A 20,129-nucleotide genomic window follows, 5' to 3' on the forward strand; every position below is an offset into this window, starting at 1 on the left:
GAGGGGGGTAAAATGAGGCTTTTGTTCTGCGCCTCAATATATTATCGTTAATTAATAAAAGAACGTCAAGTGCTCAGGTTTGAGATTAAATGTCTGGATAATCATATCGATAACTCTGTCGAAAACTGTACGTGTAAAAACTTTTCAGGAATCAATTAAAACATTGGGTTTCCTGTGGTGATTGAGCCAGCTATTGAAAGGATCAGCGGCGAAAACTACTGCACATGCAAAGATGGCGGACAAGAAAGTGAACATTGCTTTAAAACAGAAAGAAATCAAAGAGAAAACAAAGCTGATCCTTGAAAGTTCTTCTAACGCGAATCTGTTAGTTGACTTGATAGGATCTGCTGATACGGATGATGAAGAAATTATTCTTACTTTTATAAAATCAGTGCACAAAATTTTCTTGGCTTTCCTGAACGACCGTAAACTCATGCATGGCACAAAGTCTTCGTCTCATCAAGCCAGCCAAGAAGAAAGAGAAACGTCAGGTGACAAGAAAACTGAAGATCCCGAGGATGTGTTCAATTCATGGCTGTATGACAAGTACCTCGCAACTCAAAGAAAACTGTTGAGTTTTCTTCATCATGTATCTGTAGCTGTCGCAGAACTTTCCCTTTGTAGTCTAATGAAGTTCTTGGTTGAAGAATACAAAGGGAGAACCCATGAAAAGTCAGCTGTTTTCCCTGCTGTTTTGTTTGCAAAAATATTTGAGGAGCTGGTTCGTGGTGACTACAATATGAGTTCTTTAATTGATAGATTCAGTGAATATGTAGAATATGACGATATAAGATTTCATCTTTTGAAAAATATAAGAAAGGCCCTTGAAAATGAAGAAGATTTTCAAAGGAATGGGAGATTCTTCAAGGGGAATATCCATGCATTGCTGAGTCAAGTGAAGGTTCCAGGTGATAACGATGAAATAAATAACTTCTTGGTGTTGGAAAACAATCTTCAAGGACCAGAAGGAAAAGATAGCAAGCCTGAAGTATTTCTCTTAAAAGCACACAAGAAGCACTTCAGCAAAGCATGGCTTTTATTTCTAAGTAAACCTCTGTCTCCAGAAATCCACAAGAAAGTTCTTCTAAATCTTCACACCAATGTAATCCCATATATGAATGATCCTAAGATGTTGATGGATTTCCTTACAGATTCATACAACTTTGGTGGAGCTACTAGCCTGCTAGCACTCAATGGGCTTTTCATATTGATCCATCAATACAATCTTGATTACCCTGATTTCTACAAGAAATTATATGCCTTACTTGAGCCAGAAATTTTTCACATCAAATATCAGTCCAGATTTTTCCATCTTTTGGATCTATTTCTGTCATCTACACATTTGCCAGCTTACTTGGTTGCTGCATTTGCCAAGAAGCTGTCAACTCTTGCATTATCTGCTCCTCCTCAAGGTGCAATCTTGGCTGTGGTATTTATTGGAAATCTTTTGAAAAGACATCCAAGCTGTCAAGTTTTAATTCACAGAAAAGAGGTGAGTCTGATCACAGAGGTGGGTCTGATTCATATGTTGGATAATTGTTGATAAACTTTAGACTTGCTAATATACAAGATTAATATTTTACAACAGTTTTTCCACTCCTTTTAAAAGACACCATGGACAATGTGTACATGATTGAGTTAGCATTAGGCTTGCCATTTGTCAGCAGAAGTTGCATTGCTTAAATGGCATAACATCACTTTTCTATGGCATGTTTCAGACAATCCCACAGTGGGAGGGGGGATGATGACCTGTTAAAACACAGCAAATTAATTAGGCAATCAACACCACTTTTCATTTGCTTGCTATTCTTGTACAGAATGGCAACTTTTGACATGTCTACAATTATGTGGGTTAGTAGTATAGGGAATGGGGGTTCCAGCGCAATCTCAACACGGGCAAGACCCGTGTCAAAAGTCCACCTACGGAAACAACCCACTCCAAGTGTGGTTGGGGGCAACAGCGCAAATATGTTAGTCTATATATGGAGTGCGAAGAATGTAAGAGAGCTTTTAAGAAAGAAGCGGATTTGAAAAAGCATTTGAAAATGAAGACGAAGTGTATGAGCAGCTATGATTGTGGATGTGGTAAGAAGTTTGAGACTAAGGTTAAATTGTTTTGGCATTGTCAGGACTGTGAGTACGACTACGACGACTTAAAAAGTGCTTGGTATTAGGTATAAAATATTTCCTATTATATAGATGGAATCCCAAAGCAACTTCAGCACGGTGCCAATACCCGGTAACGGTGAGATTGACGTTAGACAGTTTTGGCGTCAGTCAGAAAGGAAGGTTAAAAGGACTCTCCGAAAAGGTATAGAAGAATTAGGAGCCCTGAAAGCGAGCATAATGGTAGAAGTAAGTTTGTCAAAAGACGAGGTAATGACGACAGCAATGTTGCGATCAAAGTCGTTAGTGATATTAGAATCCACGAATCTGGATAGGTCACTCAGTGAAGCCTTAGAAGCAATAATGGAGTCGCTGTCTAACTACACGAAAGAAGGATCGGGTTGGACAGTAGAGGAGGTTGAAGGAATAGAGATAAGTATAGCCAGGTACGTACCCATACGAGGGGGGAGTTACGTACCGCTACCAACGTGGGTAGAAAGGAAGAAGGCTATTGTAAACGTGAAGAATGAAGACAATCGATGCTTTATGTGGGCAATCAGGTCTGCACTGTATCCAGCAGAGAAGGATCCCTGTAGGACAAGTAAGTATCCCACAGATGATTTAGAGTGGGATGGTGTGGAATTTCCCATGCAGTTGATAGACATCCCCATATTTGAGGAAATAAACGATCTAGCAATTAACGTTTACGGAGTCAGAGAGCAGACGATAGTACCGTTAGTTCTGTCAAAAAGTAAAGGAGAGCGCGTACATTTATTCTACCACGGCGGACACTACTCATGGGTTAAACACATTAGCAGACTATTCTACAGACATACTAAGCACAAAGGCAAAAAGTACTTCTGCGACTGCTGCTTGCTGTCATTTACATCCTTAAATACCCTAAAGAAACACGATGAGATCTGCCGCGGAGTCGAAGAAGTGGCGCAACGGATCCAGATGCCCACCAACAAAGAGCTTTCATACGCAGACCATCAAAAGCAGATGCAAGTGCCTTACGTGATATATGCAGACTTCGAAGCGTTGATAACTAAGGAAGAGCAGAAACGTGGCGCCACGAATAAGGTAGGATTACACGAGATCTGCTCCTTTGGTTACATAGTAGTCAGATCAGACGGTAAAGCAAACCCTCCTGTGATTTACCGAGGTAAGAACGCAGCTAATGAGTTTCTAGAAGCATTGCGAGAAGAGGAGGGAGAGATTAGAGAACAATTAAGATGTCCAAAGAAGATGGAATTTACCAAAGAGAACCAGGAGGCTTTTAACAAGGCAAAAAAATGCTACATTTGCCAACATACGCTTCTTCAGTTTGGAAGACGAGCCAAGAAAGCGTGGGATGAAGATGGAAAGTATCTAGGAGAAGCTCATTTTAAATGCGGGAAGTATGCTAAGAAAGGTGAGAAGCCGGGAAAGCCCTCCACGCACTGCATTCACTGTCACAAAGCATTTGTTGAGGATTTCTATGTGGATAAGGTTAGGGATCACTGCCACATCACGGGTAAATACAGAGGAGCGGCTCATTGGAAATGCAATATAAACTTCAAAGTAAATCCAGACATGGAGATTCCGGTGTTCTTTCACAACCTCCGCGGTTACGACTCCCATTTGCTACTACAAGGAACAGACGGCTCCGACGTCAAATGCATACCCAACAACAAAGAGCGCTACATGTCCGTAACTGTGGGTAAGCTAAAGTTCTTAGATTCGCAGCAGTTTATGGCGGACTCCTTAGCAAACCTCGTAAAGTATAACACCAACTTTCCCATTTCCAGTCAATACGGCGCGGAAAGGAAAGGAGTCTACCCATACGAATACATGGACTCCTGGGATCGATTCAAAGAACCCCTACCACCCAAAGATCGCTTCTACAGCACCCTAAACGAGTCTGGTATAAAGGATGAGGAGTACCAGCATGCGTTAGACGTGTGGGAAAAGTACTCCTGTGAGAACATGGGCGACTACCACGACATCTACCTAAGGTCTGACGTAGTGCTGCTTGCAGATGTTTTCCAAAGCTTCAGAAAGATGGCTATGGAATATTACGGATTGGATCCCGCTAATTTCTACACGGCTCCTGGGCTCAGCTGGAGTGCTTTGTTAAAGAAGACAAATGCGCAGTTGGATCTCCTAACGGAGTACGACATGTATCGGTTTATGGAAGACGGTATTCGTGGCGGCGTATGCGGACCCAGCCGACGTTACGCCCGCGCAAACAACCCCTTAGTAGAGCACGACCCAGAGAAACCAACCACATACATTTACTACCTGGATGCGAATAACCTTTATGGTTGGGCAATGTCACAGTACCTACCTGTGAGAGACTTCGAATGGGATCCAGTGAAGCCGATAGACTTCTACATGCAGGTAGGAAAGGAGGAAGACAAGGGTTACGTTTTAGAAGTGGATCTGGAGTACCCAGAGCGCCTGCACGACGAACACAATGAGTTCCCCTTAGCACCAGAAGCGATAGAGATACCATTTAAGCAGCTAAGTCCGCTGCAAAAGCAAATGTGCCCTGGTTACAAACCGTACAGGAAACTAACTATGAACCTGATGGATAAGAAGAAGTATGTGGTACATTACCGCAACCTGCAGTTCTACGTGCGACACGGAATGCGCGTAGAGAAGATCCACAGAGTCCTAAAATTCACGCAGGAGCCCTGGATGCGCCCCTACATTGACTTTAACACGCAAAAGCGTACCGCAGCGAAAAATGACTTCGAGAAAAACCTCTTCAAACTGATGAACAACAGCGTGTTCGGAAAGACAATGGAGAACATCCGCAAGCGCGTAAGCGTAAAAATAGTCAGCACCAAAGAGGAAGCAGAAGCATACGTGTCACAGCCAGGCTTCGTTAGATACGTAGAAATGCTGAACTTCTACGTGATTCACATGAAAAAGGCAAACCTCTTACTAAACAAGCCCGTTTACACAGGCTTTACGGTGCTGGATCTATCGAAGCTGCTTATGTACGAGTTCTACTACGATAAGCTTAAGCCAAAGTACGGAGACCGCTGTCGCCTCCTGTACACAGACACCGACTCCCTAATTCTAGAAGTGCAAACGGAAGACGTTTACAAAGACTGCCTCCCCGACATAGACGAGTACGACACCATCGGTTACCCGAAGGAGCACTTCCTTTACTCTGCAAAGAATAAGAAGGTAATTGGGAAGATGAAAGACGAAATGTTAGGAAAACCCATCGTGGAATACGTGGGTCTGAAACCAAAGATGTACAGCGTGCTAAAGTTAGACGGCGTAGAAAAGAAAGCTAAAGGCGTAAAAAAGTATGTGGTTAAGAAGGACATTACCCACGAGTCCTACCTCAACGTATTACGAACACGCAAGGAACAGCGGCATAAGATGAACAGCCTGCGCAGCTATGGTCATCAGATACATAACGTCACGCAGGAGAAGGTGTCACTGTCTGCATTTGACGGTAAGCGATGGATGTGTGATGACGGAGTGCATACGATAGCATTCGGACATCACACGATAAGCAGTTCTTCTTTGACGAACCCACGTGTGGGGCCATCGTGAAGATAATACAAGATGGGCTGACCCTTCTTAGCTATCGCACTTCGGATCTGGTAAGTTTCCAAAGACCAATTAGGATCCGTAGCTCTTTTGGATCCTCCTTCTAATTCACCCGGCTCATAGAGATATCGAACCGTGACATCGCCTAATTTCTTTTCATGGGGGAAGACCGCCCTCGAACTTCTGATGAAGGACTTGTGTTCCACGTGTTTCTTTTTTATGGCATCCTTGGGTTTCATTCCCGTAGCCCTGGCCGCCTCGTTGTTCAAAGCCGCGACGACCTGGGGGAGCCTCTGAGTCCATTCCCTGTTGCGTTTGGAGGGATCTTCCAGCTCTTTCCAATACTGGTATCCAAAGAGACGCTCGGCCAAGGTCTTATTGAATCTTTCGACGATGCTCTGACCCCTGTGGTACTCTGCTTTAGCTCTTCTAATCTTAGTGTCGTGGTCTTTCAGGGTCTTGGTAACCACGCCCATAAACTCCGTCCCCGCATCCACTTGCAGCAGCTTAGGCCATTTCAAGACGCGCTTATAAACCCTACCTAGGGCTTCTGCGACTTCCCCAGAATCCTTGCTGGTTATGGGTTCGGCGTCCTTATATCTGCTTGCGATATCAACTACGGTCAAAGCGTACCTATAGGTCTTCTTTCTCACCTTATCGTGCGGCAAGAAAAGCAAATCCGCCTGATGAACTTCATTGGGGGTATTTACGGTGAAGCTGGGCCTGGGAATGTACTTAGGCACGGGAAGATAAACCTGCCAGAGGGTTTGTTTTTTCAACCAGTTCTTAGCCGTTTCTTCTGATACCCTGGCCGCGGTCGCGAGTTTCTTGATAGCTGATGCTCCTCTCCAATAGCCTTCGGGCCCATAGTAAATCCTTTTGAGTTTGTCCTCTACGCGGCCCATTATATGAATTCCAGGACGAGATTGATCTTGCGTCCGTTGAAATCCACCGTCTTTCCGTCCACTTTAATGGTGATGTTTATGCTTTCTACCAAATTAGACAAGTCATAGCTCAAAGAAATGGGAGTGTATTCTACTGGGTCAAATGGATTACCTTGGGGCAGAAACTTGGACATAAGAGAAGACTTTTCTCCATTGTTGTAACTATGAACCAAGTCGCAATAGACTTCGTAAGAGGATGCGACTTTCCATTTTACATCAAGTTGACCATTGATCGTGGTACTAGTAAGGCCCAGGAGTTCTACCAATGGACTGCCCTTTAAATTAGCGCTTCCACTATTTTTCTTGAATGTCATTTCATGGGGCAATCCTGTGGTAAGAGTGTATCCATGCTTCGCTAGCTCCTTAGCCAGTGTTATGGGGGTGTAATGGGAATCTGGTATTTTTGGTTTGGTGCCGGAAGTTCCGATGACAAAGCCATTAATTAAATTATACCAAGAATTATACAAAGAGCAACTAACCAACCGAACCTTACAGGCTTTGATGGGAGGATTCAAATACGTGGTAAAGTCATTCTTGTCGCTTTCCAAAAAGACGATCATTATATTAGATACGCCAAAGCCACGCCTCCGGCCAGCCCTGCGACTCCCACGAATACCAACTCACTATCTTTTTGTTTCTTAGAAGGCTGGTAGTAATTCTTGAACTGAGGCTTTTTTAACGCCACTGTGGGATGCGCTTGCGCATAAAGTTTAAAGGCGTAGTCTGTGTTTTCGAAGTTCTTATCCGCCTGCATTTTGTCTTGGTAATTCTTATCCAACCAATCCCTGTAAGCTTGTCTTTTTTCATTCCAAGCTGCAACGTCCCTTTGATATTTCTCCAGCGCTAAGTCGTGTCTCTTTCTTTCGGCGGCCAGATTTCCGCTGCGATCACCTCTAACTAATCTATCCAAATATTGACCACCATAATTAGCCCCTGTAAATGCTAAAGCTGCAATGACTCCACCTGCGACTAAGCTAACCATTATACATTAGGTAGGTACTTTTCCTTCCGTAGGTAATCCTTTACCATGATAGCCCCGCCTACGGCAGCGGTCATTTTAGCGAAATTAGCGAAGCTCTTGCTTGGGTCTTCAGTAAAGTCTTCTTTGAGCACTTTCTTACCTACCCAACCAATACCCGCAACGATGGAAGTAATGATAGCTGCCTCTTCAACAGTTTTCAATAACGCGGTCGACATTATATTACAAAGCAAGAAGGAAAATCTAGGTCGCCACGGTACGTGGTGATAAATCTACTCCATTTCAGGGATCTTACTTTTTCTAACCTCCACAGGTGCGTGATACGTTGGTGGTTCTACCTTTTTCGTTGCCCGCCATTGTAAGTAAAGGCTGCCTGCTGCTATAGCGACTCCTAACGCGCCAATGACGTACCCAGGATTAATGAAGGATTCCTCTTCCTCCACCTTTTCTTCTTTCTTTGCTTTGTTCTTCCTGTTCATCTCCGCGAGCTTCTTACCGGCAGCAACTCTGCCTGGAGATTTAGCCTTGGTGATTCGTTGCTCCTCTACTTGAGGGGTTTCCTCCGCCTTCGATTCAGCTTCACTCATTTATATCTAAGGACTTGAAGGAATTGATAAGTACTTAACTAGGTACTTGAGGCGACCTGGGTAATTCCCGCGAATGACTTGACTAAGTACTTGATAAGTCACTTGCAGGTACTTGACTAGGTACCTCAGCAAGTGCCGCCTGGAAGACCTTTTCGACTTCTCTGTCCTTCTTGAAGTCCTTCCAAGATGTTCCGAAGGAACCTAGTACCTCCTTCAAGTCGACATGCTGAGCTACGTGCAAAGCCGCAGAGGCGACTGCCATTAACTTACCGCACTTCAAAGACAACCACCCACAGGTTATCTTAAGTTCTTGGGATATGACATAGTCATCTCTTATGTCCTTCTGTAGTTGCTCCACGTCGTCTATGGGCAGTGCAAGTCCAAGCAATTTAGTGGCAAGTCGGATAGCGGAGTCTGCTACGGCGTCCGTGGTCTTACTTGCGAGGGCAGCCTCGTACCTCTTATGGAACTTCTTAACCTCCTCTTCTGACAACTTATTAACCTGCTCATGGGTAAGTTCCTTGCCTATCATTTCTTTGCACTTCCCCGAAGACACAAGGATGTTGAGTTGTTCCTTAAGGTTACTTTCATCTAACTGTGTGGGGACTTCATCTAAGAGCTGCTCAATGTCCATATACATTAGGAATCAAAGATTCCAACCGCGTACGGAAACCTCAAAGAGAAGATCATCTTGGAATGTTGGTGCGTTTTTAAATGCCGCATGTATTCGTGCAGCTGTTCCTTGCTTATCTCACCGCCGTAGTCGCTTAAAATGGTTTCCAGGTCAGACTTGCTCGGAGTATAAAATACTACGAGAGAGCCTATGTTTTCCCTAAAGGGCTTAGAGACACTGGTAAGCTGCTGGGAAAGCAACCAAACGCTGATATTGTCGTGTCTGCCGCTGAAAGCGAGCTTCACTAATTCGGAGGTGCGCTTTTTTACGTCGTCCCCGCAGGCGATGTCGTCCAGTATAAGGAGGGTTTGCGTATTCTTGGGGAATTGTTTGTGCCAGAACTTCAAATGGCTGGATAACTCGTTAGGATCTAAGATATCTACGAAGAAGTCGTCATCTTTCACTCCTATGCCTTCCCAGGTGCGGTTGTTCACGTAGGTGGGACAAAGCAGCACTATGTAGTCAAAGCGGTATCTAAAGGGTCCTAATAGCTGCTCCACGACGAATTGGGTCTTTCCGCAGCCGGTGGGTCCTACTATCAGAGCATTGCAGGGAATATGATTCGGATCCATTATATATACAATGGACCCAGTGGAAGCAGTAAGAAGGATTACCGCCGACGCAAAGGATAAAAGAGACACCATAGAAATGCAAAGGGAAGAGATAGACCGGTTAAAAGAGCGCGTACAGGAATTGTACGATGAAATGTGTGGTCTGAAGCGTGCAGAACGGTTTGGCGCGCTTTTGACAATGGCGGGCTGGGCTAAGGAGTCCATTAAGGACTTCATTCGATATCCCCCATAGATATATGGACTGCATTACGTGCGAACTACCTGCTGACTGCATCATCGTTACCCCTCCGACGCCTCGTAAGAAACACAGCTGCTGTCACTGTAATAAGGTATTCTCTGAAGAAGACTTCGTTGGACATTGGTGTCCCGCGGATACTAAAGCACAAAGGACTTTAGACGACGTTCGAGAAGAGTAAGAGGTCGCAAAGAAGATCTTACTAAGCCCCAGCAAGAGGAATTAGCATAGGTCTTTCTTTTTTATTGTTATTTTGTTAAATGCTGCAAAGAGGTCTCAAGTAAGGGTCTATCTTTTATTGTTATTTTGTTAAATCATCACGATCGAAGAATGGTTAACATGATTATCTTTTTGCTGGTTTCAACAATGAGAAAGAATGATACCTCATCTTTTAATGGGGGCTTAACAAAACAACAAGAAATAATAGACCCTATCCTAAAACCCTCTTACAGGGTTTAACAAAATAACAATAAAAAATAAGGTATGTATAATGGAGTGCATGCAATGTAATAAATCTTTCAGCAGTAAGCAGCGACTGCAATACCATCTTTCCAAGAAAGTCTGTCAGAAGACCATCAGCACTGTTTGCGGTGACTGCGGTAAGGAACTCTCCACTGTACAGACCCTACGATATCACCGCGAGCATAGAGTCTGCCTTAAAGGCCATTGCCACCGATGCGATGAACCCCTCTTTGAAGAGAACTGGCATAAATACCGCTGCCGGCGTTACCACCTCGAAGAAGTTGTCTGTGAAACCCACGGCGATTTAGCAGGGCGATGTTGCCCCCTTGAAACCAGCCGGGCGCTCACGCGACGTAAGAAGGAAATAGACCAAGATTTCGTATGCTTTGACGACTACGAAGGAGTAAAATGGGAGAACCGAGAACATTGGGACGGCATCTGCGATAAATGTGGTTGTCAACGCAGCGGTCAGCATATTTGGTGTTGCCTGTATGACGGTCCCAAGCCTTTAGACCATTACCTGGCGATACGAAAGGCTTGGAAAAATGAGAAAGATATATGATTCCTCAAATCGCAGCATTCATAGGGGGAGCCTTGATTACGATATCGATTGATTTCATGTCAGAAAAAAAGAGGTCCGTCGAAGCAGACCAATACTTGATTAATCACACAATGGATTAGCTTCCGGGCGACGTTCGATGTCAAACTTCCATTGGCCGTTAACCTTACCATAGGTACGCAGGTGTGTATATTCTTCACCTTGCAGTACGTACCGTACGCAGTCGGGAGCCCATAAACTGTACTCTTGGCTGCCGTCTAAGAGGACCAACCTTAAACGGTTAATGTCCTCGAAGACGACGTAATTTTTTATTTCGTATGAAATGCCATGTAGCAAGTCGCGCCAGTGAGTTTGTTCAAGAATCATTATATCTATGAAATATCTTTTGGTGCGTTCGTAAGTTCTCATGCGATTTGAAAGCCTTAACACACCAAGGGCAAGGTATGCGAATGCCGTCGACGTAACGGTCGATTTCCCTACAGATCAGATCGTAATCGTTGCTTACCATCGTTAAGTATCCATTCATTTCATATTGCGCCAATACCGCTTTTTGTTTGTCGGACAATACGCCGTTACCCTTTGGCGTCTTCAGTTCCAGACAGAACCCATTGTATTTCTTATGGGAGTTAAGGATTAGGATGTCGGGTTGACCTGCCTGGTAGCCCTTTTGCCAGCACTTTATCCTTTTACTGCTGGTATCTTGCAATTCCCCGAGTCCAGGTGCTAATATCAGCGTAGGGTAAAACCGGCGTATGCGATCGATGACCTTCTTATGTAAGTCGAACTCATCCTCGATCTTGAAGGTCAACTTATTTGGACCATCCAACGAGTATTTCCCCGTCTTCCTTAACGTAGGTAGGACGTCTTCGAAGACCCAATCTTGGAACGACTCTGCCGTTGGCAGTTTGGAGCTGAATATCAATTGATACAAACCAGCCTCCGTCACATACAGGGATTGGGGGTGCGAACCAGAAGGGAGGCGATTCACCTCCAATTCGTTAAGTCTCTTCTTATGCTTGTTCCGCACGTGAGCTTTAATAGCATCTTTGGTGTCTGCATAACCTAATGCCTTTGCTACCTCCTTTGCTTTAAAGTACAGCTTATCGCCTTGCACTATGCATTGCAGTTTAGTTTCGTTGTTTTCGAATACGCGGAGCATATTATACGTAAGGAATATTTTTTATCCTTTCGCTTGGCTCAAGGAACGCGAGCCTAGTAGGCAACGCTTTTTAGCTGATTCATTTCTACACTCAGTTGCGCGTCTGAGACTACGAAGATATATGCGTTGATCTTAGTAGCGTCGCTGGCGTCTTTGGTGCGCTTGATCTCCAACGTAATGCCGTCCTGGGTATTTACCAGCCGCAATCCCTGTCCATGTAGGTCTTCGTCGTTCGTCGTGCGCATGTCGATCCACAGCGCGTACTTATCCTTAAAGAATTTCTTTGGGTCAATTTGGTCGCCAAACTTACGTGCGACTTCCCGGTACATATCCGCGGGCTTTATCCCTTGTGAGTAAACCTTATTAGGCACTCCGTTGATGCTAACACCTACGTTGGTAATGTTAGGATTAAAGAACGCCTCGGAGTCACGCAATCCTGCCGTGTATGTCTTTGCGAACAGCAACATTATCCCTGTAAGGCTGCGCCTGGGAAGGTTAATGCTTTGGTTGATGACCTCTTCGACGTTATTTGTAAAGCTGAACGTCTTGTACATCACGACGTGATCGTAAAGGAAAGCCTTCCCGGAGCTGTATTCCATACCGGCGCTACGTGCTAAGTCTTCGCTGTATACCGTTTCATACTGCAGCTCTAAGTTAGTAACGGAGTATGGGTGGACGGCTGAGGAACTTACGTCCTTTCCCTGTAGGATGTTCGTAGTGTCTGCTAGGGTTACTTCGAACTGTAGTTCGCTTAGCTGCCTTGGGTAGTATGCGCCGTGGTTCGTGATAACTTCGAAATCTAATGGAACGACATATTTAGTACCATAAGCCGTCTTTATTTCGTCTTCTCCTGAGGCGCCAGAGGTTGCGCTTCTTACCTTGCGTATAGCATCACTGGCGATTCCCTGCTCTATCCTTTGCGCGCGGTCAAATGCAGTCAACCATAAGTCTTTGTACGTGGTATACAGATCGTACCTATTTAAGTCCAAGAGGGATTCCCCTGCGAACTTCACCCGCATCTTTGAGACAATGTTGCGGCCAAGGTCGTTGACAACGTGACGCGCGTCCGCAGTGCTTGGTTGTATTGCTAGGTCAAACCTTAGCGCCAGGGTGCCAGGAACTAAGACTAGGTTATCCGTTAGGCGGGGTACGCCTACGTACAGGGTTTCCCCTGGCTTAGCGCTAGAAGGCGTGAATGTAACCCGGTGAAAGGTGCGTTCTGCTTTCAGTCCGCCAACCTGCTTAGGTAATATGTTGGGGTTTAACTTTGAGCTTATCATATATAATGGAAGTAGAAGGAACGGATTTTGACCCCACCACCGAAGAAGGTCAAGTAGACATTAACGACGAAGAATACGACGCATGGACTAAAGGCGCGGAAACCGACCCCCTAATCTACGACATGGCTCTAGAAAACACGTACGGTAGTAGGTGGAAAAGCTTCAAGGCAGCCTTGAATCGCATGTGGCACGAAAAGAACCCCGGTGAGTCCCCTCCTGAGTACATAGAACTTCGAAACATGGGTGAGCAGGGAGCAACCGCGCGGGAAACCGTAGAGTGGGCAACGCAAGAGCTACGAATGCGCTATTCCCACTTCGAGGCCGACGACGTAAGGCTCACAGAACGCGGAAACAAAGTCCTCATAAGCGTCCAAGACATGAGATATCCCGACAAAAACCGCTGGACCAAACCACAAATCCTCTTCGACGAAAATGGCTCGGTCATGGTTAACGTGGCAAGATTAAGAGGCTTTCAACTAGCTACCAGAAGTGCGTTAGAAAGGTTGGGAGCCCTGAATGAAAGGGTCGCACTAGAAAAACACGCCGAGGAACTACAAGAAACGTTGAAAGAAAAGGAAGCAAAGTACGAAAGACAAATACGGCAGCTAACCGATGCTCAAAAGAAAGAAATCAAGGGCAAGAACGAAGTCATACTGCAATTCAAGCGAGAAGCTGAAACGGCTTTAGACGAAAGAGACCGAGCCAGACACGCCTTCAATCTTGCTCTAAAAGACCTGGATATGAGCAAGGAAGAAGCTAAAAACTTGCATATCACCATAACCGGCTCTTTGGAGGAACGGCGGCAGTTGGTTGCCGAAATCAACACCATGGAAGAACAAATCCGGCAAAGAGATCAGGCCATCGAAGACCTGGAGGGGGAAATAGAGCGGCAGCAGGAAATAATCAACGACCAGACTCGTCCCGAAGAGGAAAGGGAGGCAGCACAAAGGGAATTAGAAGCCCTTCAGGAAAGAGTCGCGGAATTACAGGCGCAAAAGGAAAACCTGGAAAAAGAGTTGGGGCTTACCACCAAGGAAAAAGTAAAAAGAGCCCTTTTGAAGTATGGTCTTCCCCTTGCATTCGCGATCGCTATTTCAAGCGTAGTAGGAGTTATCCTATCCGCTCTTAAGGCTACAGGCGCGGGCGTAAAGAAATTAGGCAATGGGCTGACGGACTTGGGGAAAAAGATGGCAGCCGGTCTTCCTGGGCTGCTGGGTTCAGTTGTTTCCTTGGCACTTAGGGCCGGCGGCGAACTGTTGAAGTTCGTGGGGAATAACATTTGGATATTAGTTGTAGCTATTGGGGTGGTCCTCCTGAAGAAGATGAAGGCTTAGCCTTCTCATTGGACGGTGCCCTGCTTTGAGGATAATGAAAGACGGTATTAGCGCCGCCCTGGTAATTTGGAACCAACGGTAACACACTCATGGTAGAAATGGGCTTATGACTCCAGACTGCATTAGCGGGCCTGCGACCTACGCGATTTATTCCAAACTTGCCGTCATCAGAAGTGACTTGCAACTTAGCATATTTACAATTGGCTAGCATATGAAAAGTTACTGGCGTTAGGTCTTCAGTGGACCTAGTGTAGGGCTCCATCGAAAAATGGGTAACTTTCCTGGTGTTCGTTGAAGTTCGATAAGGAAGCAGGGGCTTATTATTCTCATCGATAAGCCTAAACCCCACATTCGCATGCGTATTTGCATTAATGCTAATAGTGCAAATGACCAATGCAGTGCCCCCAACTTCAACCCACAGTCCAACGTCATGCCAGGCGCCGTTGTCATATCCCTCTTCATCTAAGCGGTGGGTATAACGCGTTTCCCTCACGTATGGATTCATATATTACAGGGAACAAGTTCCCTTCTAGAGGCTCATTACCGTCAAAGTGCTGATGGTCATGTGGTTATAGACAGTATTCCTTTGATTTTCTATGCTATTTATGCAAACACTCCCGGTGTCATCTACTCTTATCTGCAGCTTTACCTTCCCGTGGCAATCAGCAACCATGTGGAAAGTCCAAACGGAAAGATTCTCAGAGCTATTCGTTGGCGGCTCTACTGAGAAATGCGTAGGCTCCCTGTTGTTTGTCTTCGCGCGCATGGGCTGTAATACTCCATTGTCGTCACAGAAACGAAATCCTACATTCGCACTGCTAACGGCCCCAAAAGAAATGCTGCATAATATCAATTTTTTTCCTGAGTAGTTTAAATTCACGGACATGCCCGTGACATCAACCCAAGACGCCTGGGTATATTTTTTCTCACCTGTGTAAGTCGTATAAACACAATCTACTCCAGTTACGTAGGGGTTGTTCATCGCCATATATAATAGCTCAGACCAACGCCCGCGGCGGCTAAGCCGGCTTTTAGTAAGTTATGGTCATATTCCTCAGGTATCGTAGGTAGAACCTTCTTCTCGATTACGTTTTTTGGTTTCCCTGCAGGATTCTCTACGTGCTCCTTCTTTGGCTTCTCCACGAAATGGGGAATGTTCCTAAGAGTGTCAGAGTTCACGTCATTCACCCCAAACTTCATGTCTGTAGTAGCTCGTTGAAGTTTGTTGTTGTATCCTACTACAGAGCCAGTATTTATAGATAAATTACTAGGCATTAACCAACAACCCGGGGCTACTGCATAGTCCAACCTTGCCTTAGAATTTTGTATAGCTAGTTGGTAACGCTGTACGCCCTTGCTAATGTCGCCCTCCAAAATCGAACTTTCGAATAGAATCAAAGCTTCGGCTCGCGTCTCTTCTGCGGCGCCGGTATTTCCAATTATACTCGATCGGGTGTTTACCTGAGCTCCAAGGATAGAATACACGTAAGCTTCTATGCTGCGGTTTAAACGGGCAAGGCCGGCTTTGGTTAGTCCTTTACCTTCTGGGGGTATGAAATTAAGATATTGCTTCGTTTGCTCGTCGTTGGTAATCTTGATAATCAGCGGGTTAGCCCCACCATACTTACCACCCTCGTCTTTGAACAGAGGTCCGTCTCTGACTTCCTTAGTGGTTTTGGCATTTGGTTCAAAGAAGGTGCTACTGTCGTGAGTTTCTTTGTGATACCCAGTGTTCCATCGTAGATTCAACGCATGAACTTCCTTATCACTTAGCTCGTGTCCACCAATCCCCCAATAAGCCCAAATATGTCCCAGACCATTGTTAGCGCCGGCAGTGCATCGGAAATCCTTCCCTACAACACCAAACTCCTTACAAAGTCGGTCGTAAGCAGGAACGTTGTATTTATTATCTCTTGGATAAAACGCGGCATCTCCCGGCAGCGCAATAACACCCATCTCATGCAGTATTCTTCGGACGGTAAAGTGGAAGTGAAACATAAATATCGAATTCTTCATCAACTTCGCACTTACACCGCAGCCGCTGGTGGCACACCAAACTGCAAAGTTTAGTTGCTGCGGCCAATAACGCATGTTAGGACCACTTAACCATTCGTGGGCTTCTTTCGCCGTGGTATGAACAATGGGAACTTCTTTGAAGATATCTCGCACCTTTAACGGAAAGGAATGGTTGTTAGAGACCCGCATGTTCAACGTTAAGTCCAGGCTTGGGTGTTTATCAAATGAAACTGCGGGTATCGGATAAGTACCGGCACCCAGCAATAATTCCTTTGACCAACTAGGTTTAGGTTCGACATGCACGGGTTTAGGCTTATGCGGTAAGATCTTAGGATGCTTCAGCTGAGAGTCTATCTGATCGACCAGCGTAGGTTTCAAATCCTCATTGCTGTACATTCTTTCGCCGTTGAAGTAAATCCCATCGGGCCTTCTTTCGAACTTACTAGGGTCTGCATGCGGAAACATCTTCCTAAATGCTCTCCAATTCCAGTAATCTCGATTATCGTGACGTGGCTGCTCCTCAATATCATTCCCAAAAGCGTCGTACATTAGTATATATAATGGATGTTATACCATCAGCACCTAAGTTGTACCCAGATGTTCCCTATACTACACCTAACGAATTAAACGCCGAAAACTTTCGTCTGAATAAAGCAAATTTAATCCTGGCTTACTTGGAAGGGCAGACAAAACACTACGAAAAAGTCCGAAAAAAGTACGTCAGAGCCCGGAGTACGCTACATAAGATTGCGATAACTTCAGGGTCCATATCTGTTGTGTTAACGGGCTCTGGCGTTGCTACTTCGCTTACTGGACCGGGAATAATCGTTGGGGTTCCTTTGGCCGGCGTTGGGGCAGCTTGTGGTATCATTTCTGCTGTTGCTACGGGTATTATGAAACAGTTGTCAAGCAAAATATCCAAGCATGACACTACAATAGCTCTGTCAAGGGCTAAAGTAAATACAATTACCGACCTTGTCTCAAAGGCTTTGCGTGACAGAAAGATAGACGACGTAGAATTCTCGCTTATTCTGACCGAAGAAGACAAATACGAGAAATTAAAGTCGGACATAAGGAATAAAAAAACAGTCGTAAAAGATCTTTCCGAGGAATCTCGCAAAAAGATCTACCAGGAGGCAAAAGAAGAGCTTCAAAGAAAGCTTGCTCAGTAAACATCTGCTTTGAAAAGAGCGTGACGGGATTCTATTTACATATCGAACGTCAGTCTAGAAATTACGCGTAATATAAATTCAGTGAATTATTACGCGTAATATAAATTCAGTGAATTATTTGCATAACCTTATTTGGTAAATTATTACGCGTAATATAAATACACGTAATATGTTATTGTCGCCTCGGAATCCATCCTAACAGGGGGTGGTTGGGGTCTATTTTGTAAAATATTTCGTAAATTACGTCAGGGTAATAAGGAATATCCTTATCCAGCCGACAAAACATCCACTCGGCTTTTGTCATATCAGAAACCTCGGGAATAGACTTACCGGTAATTTCAGACAAAAGATAGGGAATAGCTTTGTAATATTTCCCTAGTTTTAATTTTTTCAATGTCTTCCGTAGACTTTGTGGGGTTGGCTCTTCTAAATGGTCTATGATTTTCTTCTTTACTTCGTTGTCTAAATATACCGGTCGATAACCTTGGATATGACTCATCCAGTCCCTAAAGTATTTTATTCTTTTGTATGGCGTCTTCTTACGACCTCCGTTGGAATAATATTGTTCCCTGGTAGCACAAGGCACGGCATTACGAATATTTTTACCGCACTCGTAACACTGTGCTGACGTGTCGTCTTCTATTTGCATTTTCTTACCACAACAAATATACTTATTTGGTTTAGTAGGTACAAACTTGGGTTTCAAGCACTTTACACAGAAATCATAAACAAACTCTTTACAATCTTCGCACTCCATATATAGACTAACATATTTGCGCTGTTGCCCCCAACCACACTTGGAGTGGGTTGTTTCCGTAGGTGGATTTTTGACACGGGTCTTGCCCGTGTTGAGATTGCGCTGGAACCCCCATTCCCTATACTACTGGGTTGCACACAAATGCAAAGGCATTTATTGGCTAATTTTGCTTTGTTTTGACAGGTCATCATTTTCTCATATGCTCATTACACCTAGTGATATTAATTTGCTAACCAGAGCTTTATTGGCTATTGAAATAAGGCAATTTTTTGATTTAATGGTCAACAAATTTGAATGAGAAAAATACCTGATGTCAATGTGCATAAGCTATAAATATTGCTATTGGTTTGAGTGTACAGCTCTAATGTCTCTATTTTAGACCATGTAGCATTCCTTAAGAAATAAGGTTCGTTTTGAGTTTCATTCGATTTTTTAATATATTAATTATACAACTTCTCATTAATCCCATATGGGTAACTGTCCAATTACTTTCTTAATTAGAAAGGTCTTTTCGATATGGGATTAATTAGGCAGCTATATATCTAATAGGTAATGGGATTTCATGCTCCCCAATCAAGAAATAATTAGACTCGAAAAATTCCTCTGACTGCGAAATTGGACTCGGCCTACGGCCTCATCCAATTTTGTCAGTCCTTGGAATTTTCCTCCAATTATTTCTTATTTGGACAGCATGGAGTCCTATTACATATACTAAATGTCATAAAAAAATGGAATGACACATGTTTTAAGATGAAGAAAGTTTGTTATTGTAAGATTCTTATTGTAATTACTTTAATGTGTCCCAATACAGGTGTCCAAACTTCTCCTTAGTGGTGATGTTGAAGAGAATAATGTCCCTTCTATAGAAAGTGACCCATATAATCCCAAGGAACCTGATCCAGCCAAGTGTAATGCCATTCAAAGTTCATTATGGGAGTTAAAGACTCTTCAACACCACGTCTATCCCAAATTGCCATCATTCATAGAGTTTTTTGAGAAGCCACTTGGAAAGGAAGACATTGACATATCTAAGTACTTTGATTCCAGTTATGATGACCTTTTTGAGAAGCAGTGCATTAAGGTAACTGAAAATAATGCTATATTGGAATATGAACAACCTAAAGGATTTTTAGGCAAGAACTTTGATGGATTTTGGAGTATGGAGTAAGGGATATTTCTTATGTACTGTAGTGCATTATTAGATTATGGTACTTGAAATATATAGGTCACAAGAATAAATTATAGTGGTTGAACTGTCGATGAAAATTATGATTGTAACTGTAAAATTTTTATAGATAAACACTTTACAGTAATTCAAGTGATAAACTTCGTGGCCCTTTTTAAACATCTTTAGTTGATTAAGGACATGACTACCATTAACTTGGTCATTCAAGCCACATCTGATGTGTACAAGCCAAGCTTTCTGCTTTTGTTTTTTAGCGATTCGTATACACAAAGGTACTGCACAACTAGAAACCATAATTTAAAATGAGTGTAATCCTACTATATAGCTAAAGAAATAAACTATGATGAATTTTTGCGCGTTTGTATAAAGTCAATTTGTTTTTCCCACCAAAGTGCTTTAGCCAATCAGAAAGGCCCGTTACAAAGAGCACCTTCTCAGTTATTTTAAGACCCTTAGTGTTGGTTGGCCTCAAACTAAGCAACAGCCTTCAGCACAACAGACCAATGCTCTACCAATTGAGCTAACTGAGCGGTAGTTTACGTACAAGTATAGA

The 20,129-nt window shown here is 43.9% G+C and overlaps 1 protein-coding gene across 1 annotated transcript; it reads left to right on the forward strand.

The window, feature by feature from the left end:
* Positions 1-20: 20 nt before the first annotated feature.
* On the forward strand, positions 21-19,930 carry LOC116302389 (nucleolar complex protein 4 homolog A). The gene is made up of 2 exons (XM_031711671.2): positions 21-1,492; positions 19,202-19,930. Exons 1-2 carry the CDS (start codon positions 233-235, stop codon positions 19,556-19,558), a joined length of 1,617 nt encoding a protein of 538 aa, XP_031567531.2. The 5' UTR covers positions 21-232; the 3' UTR covers positions 19,559-19,930.
* The last annotated feature ends 199 nt before the right edge of the window (positions 19,931-20,129 follow it).

Source organism: Actinia tenebrosa, unplaced genomic scaffold (genome assembly GCF_029948245.1).
Source record: "Actinia tenebrosa isolate PJP-AT-01 unplaced genomic scaffold, QUT_ActTen_1.0 PGA_scaffold15__27_contigs__length_11533743, whole genome shotgun sequence".
Lineage (NCBI taxonomy): Eukaryota > Metazoa > Cnidaria > Anthozoa > Actiniaria > Actiniidae > Actinia > Actinia tenebrosa.

What these genes read in the sequence shown, in the direction of transcription:
- LOC116302389 (XM_031711671.2), top strand. Translation starts at nt 233, where the DNA reads ATGGCGGACAAGAAAGTGAACATTGCTTTAAAACAGAAAGAAATCAAA. An exon ending in TTTTAATTCACAGAAAAGAG is followed by an intron (nt 1,493 to 19,201) that starts GTGAGTCTGATC and finishes GTCCCAATACAG; the next exon opens with GTGTCCAAACTTCTCCTTAG.